This window comes from Crinia signifera, chromosome 2, assembly GCF_055691185.1.
Source record: "Crinia signifera chromosome 2, ASM5569118v1, whole genome shotgun sequence".
NCBI lineage: Eukaryota > Metazoa > Chordata > Amphibia > Anura > Myobatrachidae > Crinia > Crinia signifera.
In genome coordinates, this window is record NC_139218.1 from 372,571,395 (window position 1) to 372,593,666 (window position 22,272).

Sequence of the window (22,272 nt, forward strand, 5' to 3'; positions counted from 1 at the left end):
CACCCCGTGACACCCCCCCTCCTGCGATTCGTGGAACCCCGCGACCCCCCTCCCGTGGTTCGCGGTACCCCGCGACCCCCCCTAATGCGATTCCCCCCCACCCTGACCCCCCTCCTGTCATTGCGGCAACCCCCCGCCCCCGTGACCCACCCTCCCACGATTCACTGCAACCGCCCGCGCCCCCCCTCCCACGATTCGCGGCACCCACACCCTCCCGCGACACCCCCTCCCGCAATTCACGGCATCCACCCACGACCCCTCCTCCCTCCCCCCCCCCCGCGCGCAATTCACGGCAACCCCAGGATTAAATGGCACATGCAAAACACTGACAAGGCTATGGTCGACAATGAAAAAGGTTGACATGAGTTTTTGAAGATTTATTTTTCTTGTCTTGAATGTTTTCATATTCATTCTCATGTGTCGACATGGACACCAATGAAGTGCCACACTTATGTCAACATTTACATGTGTTGACCTTTCTGTGTTGATTTTTTCTTGTGGCAATTTTTTTCCAGTGACAACTATGTGAACGTCAACCTAGACATCATCAACCAATTCTTTGTATAATATATAACACCTGTTCTGTTTTACTGTAGGTGTTTTAATTTAGATCTTTTACTGCTACTATTACTGTTTATGTAAATGCATTCTGAATGACAGCAACATCCTACCATCCTTCTACAAGAATATATAACCAACTAGGTGATTCATCGCGCCCCGTGCCCCCCTCCCGCAATTCGCGGACCCCCCACGCACCCCCCCCAGCGCACCCCCCCCAGCGCACCCCCCCTCCCACGATTCACGCCCCCCTCCCACGATTCACGTCACCCCCGCGCACCCCCTCCCGCAATTCGCAACCCCCCCTCGCGCGATTCACGCACCCTCCCACGCTTTGTGGACCCCCGCCCTCTTCGCGGACACCTGCGCCTCCTCCCTCCCTTGGTTCATGGCACCCCCGCGCCCCTCCCGCAATTCACGGCACCCCTAAGCCCCTCTTTAGTCCCCTGTATACTCACACACCCCCATCACTACCCAGCTTCCTGCTCTCCTGAACCGTAACTTCCACCACTGGGGAGTCGCTGATGCTGTTTTGCCCACATGCCCCTATCATGCCTCATAGCCCAGCCTCCTGCTCTCATGCACCCTAACTCCAACCCAGTAGGAGGAGACACTGACTCAGGGCCACCATCCTGTACTCCTGTACTGCCACGGAGGACCCTCACCCACTGGCAGAAGCTGCACAGTATCTCCCACCCTCCTCTTTAGTCCCCCTTATGCCCACACACCCCTATCACTACACAGCCTCCTGTTTTCCTGTGTCGTGACCTCCGCCAGTGGCGAGCCGCTGACTCAAAAACACCCTATTATACTATTGCACACACACACACCTAAACAACATGCACACACAGCCCCCCCCACCCACAAATGTCACTGTACCATCCACACTATCAATGTACATCTTACTCTGTAACCGCTTTTTAATTAAACAAAACAATACACACCCCCTTCCAAATCATATGCTCTCTATTTAACACATTTCACCTATAACTCAAGTTGCAATACAGGCATCTTACATACAATTCTAACCATCTTTCTCATATACAAATGTTCACAAATTAAGGGGGCGCAGCCCCTTACGACGGTGTGAAGAGCGCCCGTAGGGCACGATGAATCACCTAGTTTACAGTACTTGCTGCTTAAAATAATAACAGTCAGTGCATAACAATCTGCAAGTGGCATTTGGATTATTTGGAATATTTATTATGATAACAAAGTGACAATGAAATGTATGTATTACTGATTGTGACATTTTTGGACATGATTCAGAGGATCACGGAAATGTAAACACACATATGCCCATATGCATAAAAACCCCTAAAACTTGGGTGAAGTCCCCTATTTGTATTTTGGATTGTGCTGCAGCCCCACCTCTGCAACTGCCACTGTTAAGGAAGTCCAGTAACAGAGCACATTGTCCCTCCTGGAATGGATCATGTTGGGAGGTATGCGAAATGCTCACATAGCCTTGTGGGTCCACGGTAACTGCTGCTACTGAGTGCAGCAGTCTCCTCTACCAGCAGGGGGAGAGCTAGTGCACTGATCTCACCAAATGACTCTGGGTGAGTGGAGCACAGCTCTTAAACAGCTACTTAAAGGCCCCCATACATTAGGCCGACAAGTCTGACCTAATCATCCTGGCATGTTATAAATCCTTGAAACTGGCAGGGCGGGGGGCTGTTATGGAGAGCCGGGCATTTAGTGGGTGGGGGAACTCACCGAGGGGACCACAGTGCCGGGTACTGGGAACGCAAGCCGGATGGAGGGAGCAACGGGGGCTGCGCAGGGAGCCGCTGCCTTCAGCGGGAGTAGGGGGCTGCGCAGGAAGCCGGGCAGGAGAAGACGCTGCCCGGCTGCCGGTCAGGGCAAGAGTAGAGCACTTAAAAAAAAAAGCCCATACAAATGAATGGGCAGCCACAGATGATTTAGAGAGGTCTCAGCCAATCAATGGCTTCCTATTCTTTGTATGGGTTTTTTTTTTTTTAAGTGCTCTGCTCCCACCCTTCCCGGCAGCCGGGCAGCGTCTTCTCCTGCCCGGCTCCCTGCGCAGCCCCCTGCTCCCGCCGAAGGCAGCGGCTCCCTGCGCAGCCCCGTTGCTCCCTCCACCCGGCTTGCGTTCCCAGTACCTGACGGCAGAAGCTTCCTCCTCTGCCCGGCATCCCCTGCCCGCTGACATCAACCACCCGCATGGCTCCAGACTGCACATAAGATTTGCTAAATTTAGCAAATCTTATGTGCAGCCCGTCCGACCTCCCGACTCCGATCCGATGCGCGGGATATCTACATGTGCGATTTGGGCCAATTTCACAGGCCCAATTCTTCCGAATCGGGTGAAATCATGCCCAAATCGCCTAGTGTATGGGGGCCTTTTTTTAAAGGGGGCGTGGCCACACCACCAGGATTAGGCCATGCTCTTGCCTCACCGGGCTCGGGAAAGCTCTTTTCGGCCATGGCTGACAGGATTATCTCAGTACTTGGTCCATAATTATTCTATAACAGATCAGGTATCACAGAATGACTCTGTATATTATGCACAGCAACAGATGAGGATGAGCGTGACACTAGACCTAGGTGTAACAAGGTGGCTCCTCCACAGTGACAGGAGCCTGTGACCTAGAAGGATCTGGCATTGCAGGCTGGGCTTGCTCTCAGAGTGAGGTAATTGGGGGCTGCCGGCTAGGCCATTCCCCAGCAATGACATCAGTGGGGGGGGGGGAGAGACTCCTGTGTGACCACACCCATTTTCCATGAAGCCACACCCCTTTGCCAGGTGAATTTGCATAGGAGGCACACTGGGGGATACTATTGGCCGTACCAGGTGTCACTAACCCCAGCACCACCAAAGACACTAGATATGACTTAGCATGTTGATTTACTATCCCCCTGTGGTAGACAGATGGGAGGTGCATACAGCCAAGTAGGAGGTGCAGAGCCGCAATGCAACAACTGCAGCAATGCTGTCCCACGCTCTCGTGCATGGCGCAATTTCAAGCAAATTGTAGGCAACAGCGAATAAATATTAACTTTTTTTTGTGAGTTTATATATATTAAAGGGATTTAAAACATTTTTCAAATGATTATATTTTCTGACGAGAGAATGATTTTACTGGAGGCTGTGCTCTATGTGCTTTTATTATAGCACCACGTGACATTTGTTTTATTCCCTCTTGGGGACCGTGTTGTACATTGTCACTGCCACATCATGCCAGGTCTACACCCATTAATCATTAATGTAAAGTAAGCCAATGAGATGGTTTATGAAGACCCTTTACTTCCTGGACCTAGTAACATAAATAGGACACTGATCTTCAGGAGCCCTGCAGACGAAGACGGAGCCTCTTTCATCACAGGCTTTATAATGACTGTGTCAGGATATAGCAGTAACTAATCAGGAAGGGACAGGCCAGGAAAGAAACCGGCTGCGTTTGTTTCAAGAATATTTAGTTTAGCAGCTTACAGATGGCTCGTAAGATAACAGTAACAAACTACACATCTTCTGTAGCTCAGCAGTCAGGGAGTAAAGTGGGCGGTCCGGACAGCCAATGATGCGATTCTTGCTGAATTGCATCATCCCAGCCACGCCCCAGGCTTTATAATGTCGGTAACATAGTTACATAGTAGTTAAGGCTGAACAGATTATGATTGTTATTAGTACCCCAGGATATTTTTGCCCAATAGAGTATTGTCCAATCTTATTTTAAATGAATTTATTGTCTCTGCCGACACCACTTCTCCAGGAAGAGAGTTCCACAATTTTACTACCCTGACTGTAAAAAAAAAAATTTATTTTAAGGGTACGAAATCTTCTCTCCCCTAGTCCAAACTCATGTCCACGTGTCCTAGAGCCCTTTCTCAAAGCAAAAAGGGCACCTGACAATTCATCATATTGGCCCCTGATATATTTGTACATGGTTAGGATGTCTCCCCTTAAACGTCTCTTTTCTAGCGTAAACAATCCCAATTTTTCCAATCTATCTTCATAATTCAATTTCTCCAACCCTTTTATTAGCTTTGTTGCTCTTCTTAGGACTTTTTCCAGTTCTATGATGTGTTTTTTTTAGTTAGGCACCCAGAATTGTACTCCATATTCTAGGTGCGGTCTGACCAATGCTTTATATAGAGGCATAATTACCTTTGGGTCCCTAGTCTCCATACCTCTTCTTATACAGGCTAGTATCCTATTGGCCTTTTTAGTTGCTACGGGACTCTGAGCACTACACCCCAGTTTGTTGTCTATTTGAACTCATAGATCCTTTCCCAATTCTGATTTACCCAATGCCACCCTGTTTAGGTTATAACTAGCACACTGGAGCGTAGATACATCCATGTCTGTTCTAATTACCCTGCTCAGTTTTTTGTCATCAGTGAAGATTGAAACATTACTGAGTATAGCCACCCTAATATCATTAATGAATATGTTAAATAAAGGAGGCCCTAGCACCGAACCCTGTGGCCCTCCACATAGTACAGGTATGGTATCATATCCGAAACTGCACCATTCACAACAACTCTCTGTTCTTATTCCACACCAAATTTCCTACCCATCTACAAGTTTTTACCCCAAGGCCCAGTTCCTCCAATTTATTTATCAATCTCTTATGTGATACAGTATCAAAAGCCTTGGCAAAATCCAGGAAGACCACGTCTACAGCATTTTCACTGTCTAGATTGCTGCTTACTTCATCATAAAAGCTTATTAGATTTGTTTGGCACGAGCGTTTTTATACAAGCCAATGTTGGTTATTACTGGTTATATTATGGAATTCTAAATGTTTTTGGATACCCTCCCTTAATATTCCCTGGAATAATTTACCCACTATTGATGTTAAACTTACAGGTCTGTAGTTAGCTGGATCATCCCTTTTTCCTTTTTTGAATAACGGTACTACCTCTGCCATTCTCCAGTCCTTTGGCACCTTACCCGATGAAAATTATTTCACGAAAATGTAATACAGATGGCTTGTTAATTCCTCCCTTAATTCCATTAGAACCCTAGGATAAATCACATCCGGACCTGGGGATTTGTTTGTTTTGATTTTGCGGAGCCTATTATTAATCTCATCTGTGGAGAATTCAATACTAAGGTCAAGTTGGCTCATCCCATTTGTTGTTCCTGCGAGTTCCATTGTCGGCTCTTCCCTAGTAAACACAGATGAGAAAAATGTATTTAACAGTTCTGCTTTGTCCTTATCCTCAGTACAGCTATTACCAATGATGTTCGTTAAGGGGCCTATGTTCTCTTTTATTATTCTTTTGCTATTTATGTATTTGGAGAACTTCTTGGGATTGGTTTTGCTTTCTATGGCTATGCGCCCTTCGTTTTCCCTTTTAGCTACTTTGATTACCACTTTACAAATTTTATTTAATTCTGTGTACTTAATGAACTCTGTTTTATTGTTTGTTGCTGTCCTTACTTTTTGTCCAACCATGGTGGCTTTTTCCTATTTCTTTTTATAACCTTATTGACTTTTGGTATATATTTAGCCGTTAGTGTTTCTAGCGAACGTATCAGTATATTTTTCTGGAATGTGGGAAGAAACCGGACTACCCAGAGAAAACCCACGCACGCATGAGGAGACAATACAAACTCCACACAGTTAGTGTCATGATGGGAATTTAACCCATGACCTCAGTGCTGTGAGGCAGTAATGCTAACGGTCCATGCTGCCTTTAGTGAGTCCATGTGCAGTGGGTCCCCTCTCTTAGCAGCAGGCCCTGCCTTGCATCTTAACCTGTGATAGAAGTAACTATCTGACTTTGATTATTCCTGTCTTTTATTTTTAACAAAATCTGGCATTACTCCTAAATCTCCGCTGGACACCACTGTCCACAGGGCGCAGATAATGTGCCTGTGTACAAGTCAAAATCGGGTCCATTTTATTTCAGGGTTGCCGACCCTCCCGGAATTTGCGGGAGTCTCCCGAAAATCGGGTCCTTCCTCCCGGCCCCCGGAAGGGTGGGCAACCCTCCCGGAATCAGGGGGACCCCCACTGAGCCCCCCGATCGCGGCATTTATATGCCGCAATCCGCGGGTCTCAGGGGAGGGGGCGGAGCTAAAACGGCACAATCGTGTCGTTTTAGCCCCGCCCCCTCTATGGATATCAGTTATTTCTGTTATTTGATGTAATGGGGGCGGGGCTTAATGACGTCACAGTTAAGCCCCGTCCCCAAAACTCGTAATGCAAGATTCCTCTCCAGGCTTCTACCGGAGAGGAGTTTTTTAAAGTCGGCAACCCTGTTATATTTTAACATCAAAATTATTTTTGCCCTGAATCTGTTTTATATACAGGCAGAAACGGATTTCATGCAAAGTTTGCATCACGTCAGAAAGCTCGGTAACTCTCTTGATTACTATTGCAAGTGACTTTTCATTACCCTTATATATGAATGCTTTGCATACCTGCTGGTAGAATAAAGATAAGATTGTTTGTATCATGTTTCATATATCCTTGTTATGGAAGCTATTTTCTATTTCCTGTACTCCGGTGTTACATGTGTGTCTGTGTACTTACACCATAAAACAGAGGACAATGGCACAATCCATCCAGCCCGGGCCTGTTCCCACTATAATGCTGGGTACACAATGATGGAGATCGTGAGCGGGTCATAAGATGATCGTGCGACCCACTCACGATCTGGTGGAGCCTACAACCCACTCAAGAACTACATGCTATCTGATCCCGATCCGATCGCGACCCGTACCCACTTGAATGGTCGTTTTTCAGATCCTACCTGCTGCAGGTAGGATCAGAGAAACTACCCAACGACCAGCGGGGCCGCGCATTGGATTGGGATCGGATCTGAAATGCTCTGAAATGGCCCAAATCATGCCCAATTTGCATACAATCGGTCGAGATTGAAACTAAATTGGGTCATTTTGGGCCAAATCGTTCTGGTGTGTACCCCACATAACACAGAGACCACGAGCGTAGGGCATATTTAGATTTAGAACTGCTGGGCCAAATGGAAATCACGTCTTAACAACACCAGTACAGCACACTCAGAGCGGAATTTCCCATTAGGCAGGTGAGGCATGTGCCTAGGGGCGTCACATGTTTGGGGGCGGCACTTGGATGCCTGTGATGGTACTGTCAGCCCAAAAATGTACCAATAACTGCAAAATATCCACTTTACTGTACTATATTCCATCTTAAATAGAGTGTAAATGGATAGGACATTCATATACTGCCCCTATAAACTGTCCTACTTAGTAAATATGTATTCATAATAAAAGAACATGTCACAGTTAGTGGCTTTTTTATAAATCCATTATATTGGCTATTATCAAATGAGGGCTTATAAGTAATCAATAAAAATAATACAATTAGACAGGGGGTGGGGGGCGGCGTTATTGTTGTGCCTAGGGGTGCCGTCATCCCTAAATCCGCCCCTGAGCACACTTATCAAAGAGGTGAAAGTCTATAGGGTATAGGCCACATATAACTGGAAATTTATATAAACCAAGTGTCCCGCTTTTTGTGGGAATGTCCTGGTTTTTTTTTGGACAGTCCCGTGAACAGGTGCTGTGCGCACAGAGTCTATTTTGCAGTTTGAGGGGCTGGGGGCATAGCCGCTAGACATGCAACAACAATGGTGAAAATGGGGCCACAACCCCAAAAATTCAGCCGTGCACAAGTCTGCCCGATGTTGGGAGGTATGCCAAAGATCAGGCAGACAGAACAGGTTCAAGGTCAATGTGCAGGGCATAAGGTCGGGCCATAGTTAGCCATGATAGTAATAGAAACGAAGCTTCCAAGTTACCTTTGAGGAACCTTTGGTAAAGCCGTTTGACACGGCGAAATGCGTCAGGAACCTTGTATTCCTACACTTTTACACTTTTTTCAACTAGCCTATCCCTCCTCCTAACCTCTTTTGATCCTCCTATCCTGCCTCCGTTCCCCTCCGTTCCTACTTATCCTGTTGTTTTTCGTTCGTCCACCCACCTATTTTTAGTATGTTAACTCTTATGAGTAGGCCGTACTTACCCTACCTCTTTACCTCACCTGTGCTCCTGTCCTGTTCTTCCCTTCCTCTACTTCATCTTCAGTCTCCTCGACAATTTTGACACCTACTTCTGAACTGATGCTGATTTTATTTCTACCAGCTATACCCCTATTTATACTGTATTTTTCAACACACCCTGTACGTTACCTTGTCATTTGTTTTTTTGTTTGCTATGTACGGCGCTGCGGACACTTTGCGGCGCCTTATAAATAAACGTACTACTACTACACCATCTTGGTATTTTATTTACTTTGATTTATGGACTGACCCAAACCAGCCCTTGATGTTCTTTTGGATCCTCCACCTCACACAGCACAAAAGTCAGCAGACCAAGTACAAGTACCGCCAGCTGTCCTCCATCGGTGGACTGGTATTCAAATTGACAGTCATCAAACACCGTTCCAGGAGGCAAACATTAGCGCGGGACCATATATCTTCAGGTGGACAGTAATTCCCATATAATTCAACTGTTGCCAGATCCCATAAGGGCATAGGGCCTTATTCTAGTTCATTATTTCTGACAAAATCCTTCTTAGATGGACAAAACCATGTGCACTGCAGGGGGGCAGATGTAGAATGTGCAGAGAGATTTAGATTTGGGTGAGTTATTTTGTTTCTGTGCAGAGTAAATACTGGCTGCTTTATTTTTACACTGCAATAAAGATCTCACTTTGAAGTGAAACCCCCACCCAAATCTAATTCTCTCTGCACAAGTAACATCTGCCCCACCTGCAGTGCACATGGTTTTGTCCGAAGAAGGAATTTGTCAGAAAGAGTGAACCAAAATAACCCCCATACTAGGAACGGACAGTCATACCTTTTTAAATTCTTCTTACCAGGATCCATGTAGGACTCTTGAACTAGTGCACTGCAGGTGGGGCTGATGTAACATGTGCAGAGAGAGTTAGATTTGGGTGCTTTATTGTTTCTGTGCAGGGTACATACTGGCTGCTTTATTTTTACACTGCAATATAGATATCAGTTTGATGTACACCCCCCTCCATCCAAATCTAACTCTCTCTGCACATGTTACATCAGCCCCACCTGCAGTGCATATGGTTTTGCCCAGTGTCCCGGGTTGACCCAGCAACAACTCGGGTCAGACCCAGGTTATTTGTGCGGTGTGAAAGGGGTAAAAGTGAAGCAAAGGGTTCGGGAAGAATGTTATGGAAGATCGGATATGAGGACTACTGAACCATCACCATTATTGCCATTTTGTCTGGGGATTTGGGTAAAGAAGAGACCCCACAGTAAAGGGAAGGAGAAAGAAGGGTGAGAAATGACAGGGCAGTAAAATAGACTAAGGCGCTAGTATAGGGGCAAATGATAAATGCTGATCTCTATGGAGCCTTAGGTACCAATAGCAGATAGAGATGTGCCATTATAAAACACATAGAAGTTATGCAGCATGACAAGACACATACTCCATAATGTAACACTGCAATCATATCAAAATGACTCAGCCTGTAGCTGATACTGTTCAGCCGTAAAGCATGTGCAAGCAATGTCATCACAATACATATGGATGAACGGAGGTGGGGATGCCGACAGTCAGAATACCGAGGTTGGGAATCCTGATAGGTGTCATGTATTTAGTTTTTCCCTGCATCCCTAATGCTCCCCTTAGCCAAAGAACCCCTCTATCTGTGTTCCCTGTGCCTAGCCCTCAGATCCTGCACCTAAACCTCATGCCCTGCAACCTATCCCTAATGACTCGCCACTCAAATACCCTCCCGTCCAGCCTAACCTCCATTTCTAAATACCTTAACCTCCGCGGCCTAACCCTAGCACCCGCCCCCCTTGCAGCCATACCCTAAAGGCCCATACACTAAACAATTTCCCTGCAATTTGGGCTCTTGTCCTGTGATTGCGGCAATCAATGCAGGTGAATGACAGCAGGTCCGATGCAATGCTCGGTACCGTGCGCATCGCACCAGAGCCTACGAGTCGCACCGATTGCACAAGCAATGTCTTGGATTACTTCTGAGCCGGACAGGTTTAGGAATCACATTCAAAAGGACCGCATGCCATATATCGCATGCGATCCTGCCACTCGGGACCTTCTCAGGTGGATTGAGGGTGACTTCTCCGAGGGGAGAACTCGCCCAAATGCATGGGGGAGCCTTAAGTCTCCACCTAGTGCCTAAACCGAACCATCCCCCCAGGCTAATGCTATTGCTCTACGCATAATTAGGTTTGGGATGCCGGCAGTTGGGATTCTGATGCCAGCATCCTCGTCAATGTCGGCATTCCAGAGCCAGTGTCCTGGCGGCAGTCGGGATGGGTGAGGATCGTATTGACAACAGCACTTAGGTTGACAGTCATTAGGTCGACACCGTTGGGTCAATAGGATTCTAGGTCGACATGTGTGAAGGTCGACAGGTGTCTAGGTCGACATGGGACAAGGTCGACATGGTTTTAGGTCGACTTAAGTGTTAGGTCGACATGTTTTTTTTCCCCACTGTTTTTTTTACCCGAATGTCGACACAGTTGACATTGACACAGTTGGAAGTCAACCGCAGCCCTTTGCTTTGCTCATTATGCTTTTATTCTCACACCACGCCCTAGTGGAACATGGCTCAAAAAAACAGTGAAAAAATCCATGTCGACCTAATGACCTAACCCATGTCGAGGTAACGCATATGTCGACCTACACCCATGTCGACCTTGTCCCATGTCGACCTTCATCCATGTCGACCTTCCCACCTGTCAACCCAAGGGTGTCGACCTAATGACTGTCAAAGGTGCCCATACACGTTACAATTATTGTATACAATATTGTATACAATATCTCATCGCATATCGGTTTTGCGATGAGATCAGGGGCAAGATGTACTAAAGGGAAAATGTGGTAAAACCCCCGTTTTACAGCATTTTCCTATGTACTATTACCCGACCGCCTAATCACCGCAGTATAGGGCGATAGCCTAATGAAGCCTATGGGCTTCTTTTCGCCGCCCGACGCCTCCGCCGAAAAAAACCCCTCTCCCCCTCCCTCTCTTACCTGGTCCAGGTCCTCCTAGTAACACCTTCCTCCCCCTAGTGACGCAGCCGGACGTCCTTCCGGCTGCAGGGGGGAGGAGGAGGCACCGGGGACAGCTTGCTTAGCTGTCCCCGGCGTGAGGGATGCAGGAGGGGGCAGAGAGGTGACGGAGACCCCCCGCACACCACATTCCAGGTATCGCGGGGGGCCTCCGTCACCGCATCGCGATGCCAGCCGCTTATGTTAGTACATATGTGGCGGCATCGCGGCGGGGGGGCGCAAAGGGCGGCGATGTATTTTAATACATCCCGCCCCAGATGAGATGAGATCTAGTACAAAAAGTATGTGCAGCACATACTTTTTGTACTAGATCTCATCTCATCTATCGCAAAACCGATATGCGATGAGATGTGATATTGTATACAATTGTAACGTGTATGGGCACCTTACGTGCTGTCGACAATACGACCATTTCCCGTCGGTATGCCGGCATCCTGTCATGGTGCCATACATAAAGAAGTAAGCTTTTGGTACTGCTTTCCTAGCACGGCACCCACGATCTAGATTGTATGTGTGGGGCTGATATCTCAAGCATCTCATGCATCTTATGTGTTTGTGCGGCATAAGATGCATGAGATGATGCAATCGACGCGATCGACGAGATTTTTACATTGCAAGCATCTCATGCATCTTATGTGTTTGTGCTGCATAAGATGATGCAATTAATGCAATCTACGAGATTTTTACATTGGAATAAATGTAAAAAGGCCCCAAAACCCCAATTTTAATTGCTAACCCCCCCTCATGGGTGAAATGGCCCCCCCATTGTTAACGCCACCCCACTATTGACACCAACCCGAAGCGTGGCGAGCGAAGCGAGCCCGCGAGGTGCGGCGGTACGCGTCCTCCGACCTTTTCATACCCCCACTATCCACGTCGGTGTGGAGTTGACTTTTTTTAGTGTGGCGAGCGCAGTGAGCCACCGAGCTCGAAGCGTGGCGAGCGCAGCGAGCCCCATGAGGGGATGCGGAATACATGTAAAGTAGTCCGCATCCCCTCGCGGGGCTCGCCATGCTTCGGGCTCGCCACACTATATAAAATCAACTCCACGCCGACGTGGATAGTGGGGGTATGAAAAGGTCAGAGGACGCGTACCGCCGCCCCTCGCGGCCTCGCTGCGCTCGCCACGCTTCGGGTTGGCGTTGATAGTGCTGGTGGCGTTAACAATGGTTATTGGGGCTCATGATTTTTTTATCTCATGGATTACATGGATCTCATGCATCTTATGGATGCATAAGATCCATGAGATAAAAAAATCGGGTCCATCGCGTTGATTGTATGCTTTAAGTACCTTAAACTTAAGGCATACAATCAATGAGACGGGCGCCGTGCTAGGAAAGCAGTACCAAGCTTTTTATAATGGACTTGCAGGCTTATCTCTGCTAATAAAAACCACCCAGACACCACAATAAATAACGGGTGGTACTTGTTTCCTAGAACGTCCACAATCGGGGGTAATCGTGTACCTTAACTTAAGGTACACGATTACCCCCAATGGACCCGATTTCCTTGAAATTAGGTTCATTTTGCCGGCAAAGGAAAAATCTGGTCCATCGCGTTGGTCGGGTGCATTAACATGGCACGCGATGCGACCGACGCGATGGACCCGATTTTTCCATAGGGTTCAATGTTAAAATATTTTTAACATTGTAATCGAGAAAAAATGGCAAATGGGCCAATATGGCCCATTTCTTATTGTATATGCCCCCCCCCCCCCCCCATTGAGAACGTCACCCCACGATTGACGGCAACCCAAAGCGTGGCAAGCGTAGCGAGCCCGCGAGGGGTGGCGGTACGCGTCCTCTGACCTTTTCATACCCCTACTATCCACGTCGGCGTGGAGTTGAGAATATAAAGTGTGGCGAGTGCAGCGAGCCACCGAGCCCGAAGCGTGGCGAGCGGACGCGTATACCCGGGCTCGGTGGCTCGCTGCGCTCGCCACACTTTATATTCTCAACTCCACGCCGACGTGGATAGTAGGGGTATGAAAAGGTCGGAGGACGCGTGCCGCTGCCGCTCGCCACGCTTCGGGTTGGCGTCAATCGTGGAGTGCCGTTGAGGGGGTTAAAATTGGGGCCTGGGGAGAATTTTACATTGAATCCAATGTAAAATAGGGTCTCAGGGACCTTATTCACATTTCAATCAATGTAAAAATCGGGACCATCGCATCGGTCGCATTGCATGCGATTTGGTCGCATGCGATGCGATCGATGCGTCCGACCCGATCAACATCGGTGTGGCCGTTCTAGGAAACAAGTACCATACTTATATATGGAATATTCATGTAATGTGGCCCTTCATCAGTGGAAAGAAAATAACACTCAAGGAAGCCTCGACGGCGCTCGAAGTCGCAGTGGAACGCAGACAAGTCGCAGCTACACGCAATGCGTTCCAGCGCGCTCCCGGCGACAGCAGCCTGACAGAGCCCCGGGGAGTGCGCGCCCTCGTCAGGAGGCTGCTCCGGGAAGTGAGAGCGGAGTGTGGGCGGATTGTGTCAGGCGCCGCTGCTGCTGCATAACAGTCCTGATTTTATTTCCCTCGTTGGAGTCGGGATGAGGTGGTCGGGGGTCTCCCCGGTCTGGCTGCGGGCTGCGCTACTTCTGCTGCTGGCGGTATGCTGCTGCACCGTCTCCGCGGCGAACGAAAACAGTGAGTGACAGTGCGGGTAGTGGGAATGGACACGAGTGGCGTGGGATGGTGTCAGTGGGCAGGACACGTGTGAGGAGCAGCAGAGTGCCACTGAGCTCACACTCTTATTATTACTGTGGAGGAGATGTATCAAGCAGTGGAGAGAGATAAGGTACCAACCAATCAGCGTCTGCCATTTAAAGGTTGTGTTTGAAAAATGACAGTTTCAAGCCTGCTGATCAGTACATTATCTAATTGTCATTATTTCAAACACAGCCTTTAAAATGACAGATGCTGATTGGTTGGTACTTTATCTCTCTCCTGTGTTTGGGGGGTTGTGGATATTTAATGGTTATGGTTGTTTTGCTGGTATCGGCTTTCTGATACATATTTGACATCATATGGCAGTGATTTGAGGGGGGTTACCGTTTTTTTAATGTATGTGTCAGTCACAGCTGTATGTGTATGCTTCACACACTGGGCCTAATTCAGTTTTGTAAGACAGCCCAGTTTTGTAATCCAATGGTGGGTGTTATGCCCATTCGCCTAATGAGTCCTGCGATCCTGCTCACTGTGCATGACAGCCTGATTGCCTGTTGGCTTTTGGGGACACGTCTCGCACATTTTGGGGAGAGCGCCACAAGGCCTGGGTCTGCATTTGCCAACGCAGATTTCTTGGCCTCTTTCCTGAAGTTGCAGCAGCCACTCTGCGTAACCAGAGGGTATTGGCTGCATGCAGGGTGCGTCTATTTACACGAGGTGCCTGCTGCTGTTTTAGCATTTGTTAGCAGTGGCGTATTTATGATGGGTGCACATGGGCCCCTAATTCTAGGGAGCCCCACACAGCGCACACCGCTCCCTTTTTTTTAAACCACTGCCATTTTTACAGAGCTCTGCATGTACGCATCTGAGCCTGCTGTATGCTAGAATCTATTTCCTGTTTCAATGGTATCAGATTTCCATGGTGTGAGTACTACCATCAGTTTGTGATGGATACCTGCTAACCGGTTCTGTTTCCTATGGCTGACTGAATTCAGCTGTGGACACCCAGCTGTTCGCATGCACGAAGCAATATCTGTTTCTGAGCACAGTCTAGCATTGATGGTTATGATGTGATGGATAGTCACATCGCAGGATTTGATGTCGGAACTAATACCCCATTCACACCAGAAATGCAGGGACAAACCCGGGAATTCAGTTCCCGGGACAAGCAGGGACATTCCTGGGTTTGGACCCATTCACACCAGAAATGTCCCTGCATTTTCTGGTGTGAGAAGGGGGGCGGGGAGGTGGCGGGATGGCGGCGGAGGTGGGTAGAATACTCACCCCGGTTGCTGGTCCTCCGTGCAGGCCAGGGATCCACACAGGCGGCGGCGCAAATGACTGGACAGGCTGCGGATGAAGATGACTCAGCTCTCCGGCGTCCTCACTGCTGCCGGAGAGCTGCGTCATCATCCATCGGCTGTCCCGTCATTTGCGCCCGCTGCCTGCATTAATTCCCATCGGACAGGACACGGAGGACACGGCAACCCGGGTAAGTATACCCTGTACCTTTCACACCAGCCAGGTCCCCGGGTTGAACCCCTGGGACAAACCTGGTACCTAGCCGGGTTGAAATTTGCCCGGGATTTTGTCCCGGAAACCTTTCACACCAGCGCTAGTACCGGGTTGTTCCCGGACTCAACCTGGGAATTTAGGCTGGTGTGAATGGGGTATTAGCGTTATTTGTTGCTGAGCTTCCGATGTCCATCCGTCCTCTCCATCTGACTTACTAGTGCACTTTGTATACTTTAGGTCACCGATGGACGACTTCACAGGCTGCACTTGTCTGCCCTCTATCCTTCAAATGGGCTGCAGAGTTAAGCAGGCCATACATTACTGCGATGTATCACAGCAGTGTATTGCCACCCAACCCCCCGCGAGCCTCCTGGGAAGGTCAAATAGACTGCAAGCAAGACCATTTTGTCAATATGTACATTGTATTTGGCCATAGGTCAAATAGCACATCTTCAAAATCGTCCATGAGCCAGAATTGCACTGTGTATACACACCTTATTTCTACTTGCAATACCGAGCTTACGGGGCCGCGCATCTGTATCGATTGCAGTGTTAACACTTCAATTTACTATAAGATTTTGACTAGTCAAAACTGTAATGCGGCAGACATACATACATACATACAGTAGGCGATCGTAGCCCTATTTCTAAGCGAACTGACTAAATCCTTTAGAAATGCAGCACAGATGGCTCTGTGTGTAGGCGCGACGGCGATGCGCGGTGCCACCCATCGCCGGGCTAGATCTAAAGTATACTGCATGATGCAGTATAAATCTAGTCATCGCCAGTGATCTCTCACCGAAGAACACTGGCCCTGACAGATCGCTCAGCACACATCGCTGTGTGCTGAGCGATCTGTGCTAAACAGTATCTCTCAGCACAGAGACTTTCTCTGCCCGTGTATATGGGGTTTAAAGGCAAAATTGTATTTGAATAGTAATTTTTAATTGATACATTAGAACCATACGACTATCTATCTGCAGGCCATATCTAAATAAATCATCTATAAGCTTTCAGTAACAACCATGGCACAAGTAAGAAGGAACTATGGGATGCAATAGGGGCCTCTGTGTCTGCTGAAGGGTCTGAGCAGCTTTATCATTCTTCAAAATATCATATCAAAAGTGATAAAATGGAGAGTGATAAACAGCCAGCCAATCAGCTCCTGCCTGACGTTTTTCAAACACAGTATGTGACATGACAGGCAGGAGCTGATTGGCTGGCTGTTTATCACTCTATATTTTATCCCTTTTTAAGCTTAGAGAATCTGGCCCATAGTCCGGTTTGACGTATGATCTGGCCGACACACTGTCCAATATGCATCAAATTGAGCAATATGTCATCTGTTATGTAGGCTTTGGCCGACATATCACTCAGTGTGTGCCAAAGCTGGATGTTTGTTTTATACCCCTACTAGGTATCTCTCCCATCAAAATGATGGAATACCATAATGGTAATGTCATCTCTGGGCGGCTGACAAACACTTAGTTTGCTTAGGTATATGTTCAATTAGTGTTGGATCCATTCCGAAATTCGTCTGTCGGAATGGATTCGACACTACCTATTCAAATCAGCGGCCAAATCCGAATGGCAGATTTGGCCGCTGATTGCTGCTTACCCGGCTTTCGTCGGAATGGGGTTAGCGGCTGCGGGAACTGGGACGTAGGGTGGGTGAGCGTGACGGGAGGGCGGCGCTGGGCTGAGCTGCAGCTGCTCACCAGGTGCCTCTATCCAACATCTTTTCATGTCTGATTGAGATTGACGGACACTGGCCGAAACCTGTTGGATTTGGCCGCATTTTTTTCGTCAAAATCAGGTGGATCCGCGGCTATTCCGCCAATCCACCTGAACATTCCGGCCTGTCAGGAAAAAAAACAGCCAGGATTGAATAGGTGGAAGCCCTTCTGACCTAAATCAGTCGGAAACGGCCGTCTTTCCGAGAAGACGATAGTTTTGACTGTAATTAATTATACCCCATAGTCAGGCGCCATCCTTGAATTCCCATAGAGGTGAGAAGTGACCTTTTATTATATAGGATTGGCATTTAAATGCTTTCATCACTGACTGACATACAGATGGAATGCCTGCCTGCCAGCCTGCAGTATCGCCAGATCTCCTGAGTTGGCACAGGCTGGCGGACAGGAGTGCCATCTGTCTGGGACTCGCGAGCGTCTCACACAATCTGGGGAGCAGAGCAGGGCGAGTGGGGGCTACGGGGGAGCAGCGGGTAGTTTGAGGAGGGCTCGAGCCCCCTTCTGTCAGATGGCACACAGCGGCGATTGACAATTCTATCGCCAGGAGCAGCTCCATTGAGGGCTGCTCCATCTATACACCTACTTAGTGTTCATTCTAGCACCCGCCATCTTTAAAAACCCATGCAGTTCCTGTTCCCTGCCTTGTGTGTCACTGTCTGCTTTGGTGTTTCTAGCACAGGTCTGGTTTGTATAGCAGTGCTGATATACAGACCACCCTGTGCTAGAAGCACTACAGCAGGTAGCGGCACCCCAGGCAGGGTAGAGGAACTGCATGGGTTTTCAAAGTTAGCGGGTGCTAGAATGAACACTACCTACTGTACAGCATGTTTAGGATACGGTTGTATTGTCGACCCTACTTAGGTCGACACCGTTGGGTCGACAGGGTTCTAGGTCGACATGGATGAAAGTCGACATGGGACAAGGTCCATATGGTTTTAAGTCAACAAATGCGTTAGGTCGACATGGTTTTTTTCACTGTTTTTTGAGCCGACATGTGCCGACAGGTGGTATTTCATGCCCTACCATCCACTAGGGCGTGGTGTGAGAATAAAATAGTGTGCCTGAAGCATAGCGAGCGGCTGCGGTTGACTTCCAACTGACAGTTGACTGTGTCGACATTCGGGTAAAAAAAAGTGAAAAAACCCATGTCAACCTGTCTACTTAACGCATTTGTTTACCTTGTCCCATGTCGACATTGACCCTGTCGACCTAATGACCGTCGGATCGACAATACGATCCACACCCGCATGTTTGGCTTTGTGTTAGAAAGTATTGTCACACTTAGTAATTGTTGTCATGGTGCTTATAATGCACCTGTAGCGATCCCATGAATACAGAATACTCACAGTGGCTTTGTAAACATCCTTTGCACCCCTGGCAGCAGAGCGTGATGTGCAGGACAGGAAACCAGTGATAGATCGGAGGCCTGGGAACGAGGAAGTCATTTGTCACTGCGCACCTTGTTTATCACGCAGATCACAAAGGAGACGACTGTACAGTGTTCTGCTTCAGCCATAAATTAGGCTCCAGTGTTACAAATCAGTGGAGTGTGAGATCATAATAAAACTACAAGCGTAGCATTATAGATTTATTCCTGACAGGTAGGCGCCATTCTTCCCGGTCACAAATCTGCGACATGCGGCCTAGTTTGTTTGATTTGTCCCTGTTGTAAACCAAATAATCTCGGTAATGTTTATTCGGGGTGGTCAAAGATAACTGTCCCCAGTGGAACGTTGTCGGCATTCTTAAATAACCTCGTGCCCTGTAAACATGGGCCATTCTGTGTGTGCCTGCTCACATGACTGTCCACATGTTGTCCTGTGGGACAGTGATTTACAAATAATCTGCCAGCAGAATGTGGTGGTGTGATTGTAGCCACATGCCTCTTGTAATATAGGAATTATCTGCTGAATGGTATTATTTATCCAGTGCTTTGAGAGAACCGTCGGTACTAGTTCTCTTCTTCTCATCATCGTATATAGTTGTCGGCCAGCCTATATCACAGCCGTCATTGCGTAGTTGGAATGACATGATCTGGACTCTGAGCTTGTATTATGTAGTGAGTGGTCGGTATTTACACAGAAAAGAGAGAAGAGTGGGTGAAATGACCTTTTATTACCCAGCTGGGGTGTGATGTCCTGAGGGATGGAGATCTCAGGCCTTGCTACTTTCTAGAGTGGTCTGCCTGTGTCCTGGCCTTTGTTGTTGAGTTTTTGACACTTTTGTGTAAAATGTGACACTGCGTAATCCCCCCCCCCTTATTTATTGTCTGTTTATGCACCCTATCCTTAAACGCCATTTTATATTATTATATTTGTTGTCAAAATAACTACAGGTCGAGTATCCCGTATCCGAATATCCGTTATCCGAATTATTCCGAAATACGGACATTCCAGAAAGTGAAAAAAAATTTTTTTTTTGCTAAAAACTCACTGGGGACATATGTAACAGCATCACTGGGGACATGATATGTAACTGGCACTATATATGTGCAAGACAATGATTGCTTGGCATTCAAATTCAGTGCTGAGATAGTACACACATTTTGTTTCACGTTTTGAAACCTTGTTTTTTGAACAATTAAAATATATTTGTGTGTATTTTATGTGGTAATAAAATATATTTGTGTGTATATTATGTGTTTATACAGCATAAATGCAAGATACTTCAAAATACATCATTGAAATATTAAAATATTCCGAAATACGGAATAATTCGTTATCCAAAATTCTCCTGGTCCCGAGCATTTTGGATACGGGATACTCAACCTGTACTAGTATATTTTTGGAGTGTGGGAGGGAACACTTTTTTTTTGGGGGGGGGGGGGGGGGGGGTAAATAGTAAGGTCCATTCTAAGTTTGCTTCTCCTACAGATCATTATCCTTTCCAGTACATCTCTGGAGGGAAAATAAATATGCCATTGGGCATTGACAAAGTGAGCCTTGTACACTGCAAATGACAGGCTGAGGATTTCAATGAAAATAGCAGCACATGGAGTGACCTCCCAGTGTTACCTATCTCATGTCATGTGACTGTGGTTGCCATGTTAGTTCAATTCAGTTAAATGAACACAATTATTTATTAATTTACAGTTTCTTATATAGCGCAGCATATACCGTTGCACTTTACAATTGTATAGTGTTCCTTCTATGAACTAAATGGGGCAGGGCGCTGCTGTACAGAGGCAGCATAAGAGGGGCAGACCGAGTCTGCCGGCATCACTAAAGGGGTCGTGCCCAGGCCGCGGCATCACTAAAGGGGGCGTGCCCAGGCCGCGGCATCACTAAAGGGGGCGTGCCCAGGCCGCGGCATCAATAAAGGGGGCATGCAGAGTCTGCCGGCATCACTAAAGGGGGCGTGCCGAGGCCGCGGCATCACTAAAGGGGGCGTGCCCGGGCCGCGGCGTCACTAAAGGGGGCGTGCCCAGGCCGTGGCGTCACTAAAGGGGCAGGCCCGGCCACGATGAAGTCTCTGAGCTGCCGGGGAAGCGCCGGGCATCGCCATCTACGGCGGCACTTGGCTTCCCCGTGGCGCACCGGCGGGACAGGCAACAGGCTCTTTTAGCGGGGTGCTGCTAGAGGGGCAGGGCGCATTTTGCCCTCTAAAAATAGGGCAGGGCGCAGCGCCCCGCTAAAACAGCCTGGTGGGAACACTAATTGTAAACAATAGTGATTAAACAAACTGACATAGAGGGAGGAGGGCCCTGCTCGCAAGCTTACAATCTATAGAATGGAATCAAATCATGTCCGACCATGTCCATTTCCAATTTACGGTGAGCTTGGCACCGTATAGACATGTGTAAGACCGCTATGTAAGGGTTCTCCTGTTTGGCTGATCTCTGCACAGCTTTGTATAACAACATATCGCTAGCAATTGAATCGCCCAATTTCATCACCCCAAGAATCTTATAGCCTGCCACAGGGATTTATGTGAAGAAGAAAAAATGATACCTATCTTAAATCGCTTCCTTTAAAGTAAAGGTGATTTTAATACCATGTATGAGCTGGAATATTCAGACAATGTGTATATATAGCAAATTGACATTTAACAGCCTTTTTCTTCCTATTCAGTATATGTCATACGCCAGATGTGGCTGTTTGTCGGCGTAGTGGGAGATTTCTGTTGTATGTTTATTTCCCCAATAACCATATTTGAATTGCTTTCACTTGGAGTTATATCCGCACTTTACCACAGTTAAAAATAAAGCATAAACAGTTTTTATGGATCTGTGCTGCTGCATCACATTATCTGCCTCATTCTTGCTTCTGAAGTGCTATTTATAGATCTGTATGATCGGGAATGAAACGCATGTTGTTCATGGCACCAAACCTAAAGGCCCCAATATACTTGTCCTATTTTTTGCGGCTCAGACAAGTCAGACCCGATATTCCTTGAACTTCACCGGCAGCTCCTCGGGAGTACTCGCACGCGATTTGTCAATTGATGTTCCATTTTTTTAAATGTGATTTGTTGCATGTAAATTGTAAGCTTGCGAGCAGGGCCCTCCTACCATTTGACTGTAACTACTTAGGTTGTTTTATCCCTATTTCTAATAATAAAGCGCAACGGAACCTGCTATGCTGTATAAGAAACTGTTAAATAAAAAAATAAATGGACTGCAGGGAATCGCTTCGGTGATGTACCGCTGATGGGTCGAATTCCGATTAATCCTATATGCTGCAGGTCTGACCTCCGAATCAGGTGTGCATCAGATCCAACCAGAACACA

General features: G+C 47.5%; 1 protein-coding gene across 2 annotated transcripts in view; it reads left to right on the forward strand.

The window, feature by feature from the left end:
- The window catches only part of TMEM123 (transmembrane protein 123), a 63,863-nt gene that overhangs the window by 12,959 nt on the left and 28,632 nt on the right, over positions 1–22,272 (forward strand). The window contains exon 1 of one of the 2 annotated variants that reach the window (XM_083170063.1): positions 14,053–14,254. The exons of the other annotated variant lie outside the window; for it this stretch is intronic. Coding sequence (XP_083026189.1) covers positions 14,158–14,254 — 97 coding nt within the window. The 5' untranslated portion in view covers positions 14,053–14,157. Of the gene's footprint in view, positions 1–14,052; positions 14,255–22,272 lie in introns of those variants that run through there. 2 annotated transcript variants of the gene reach the window in all.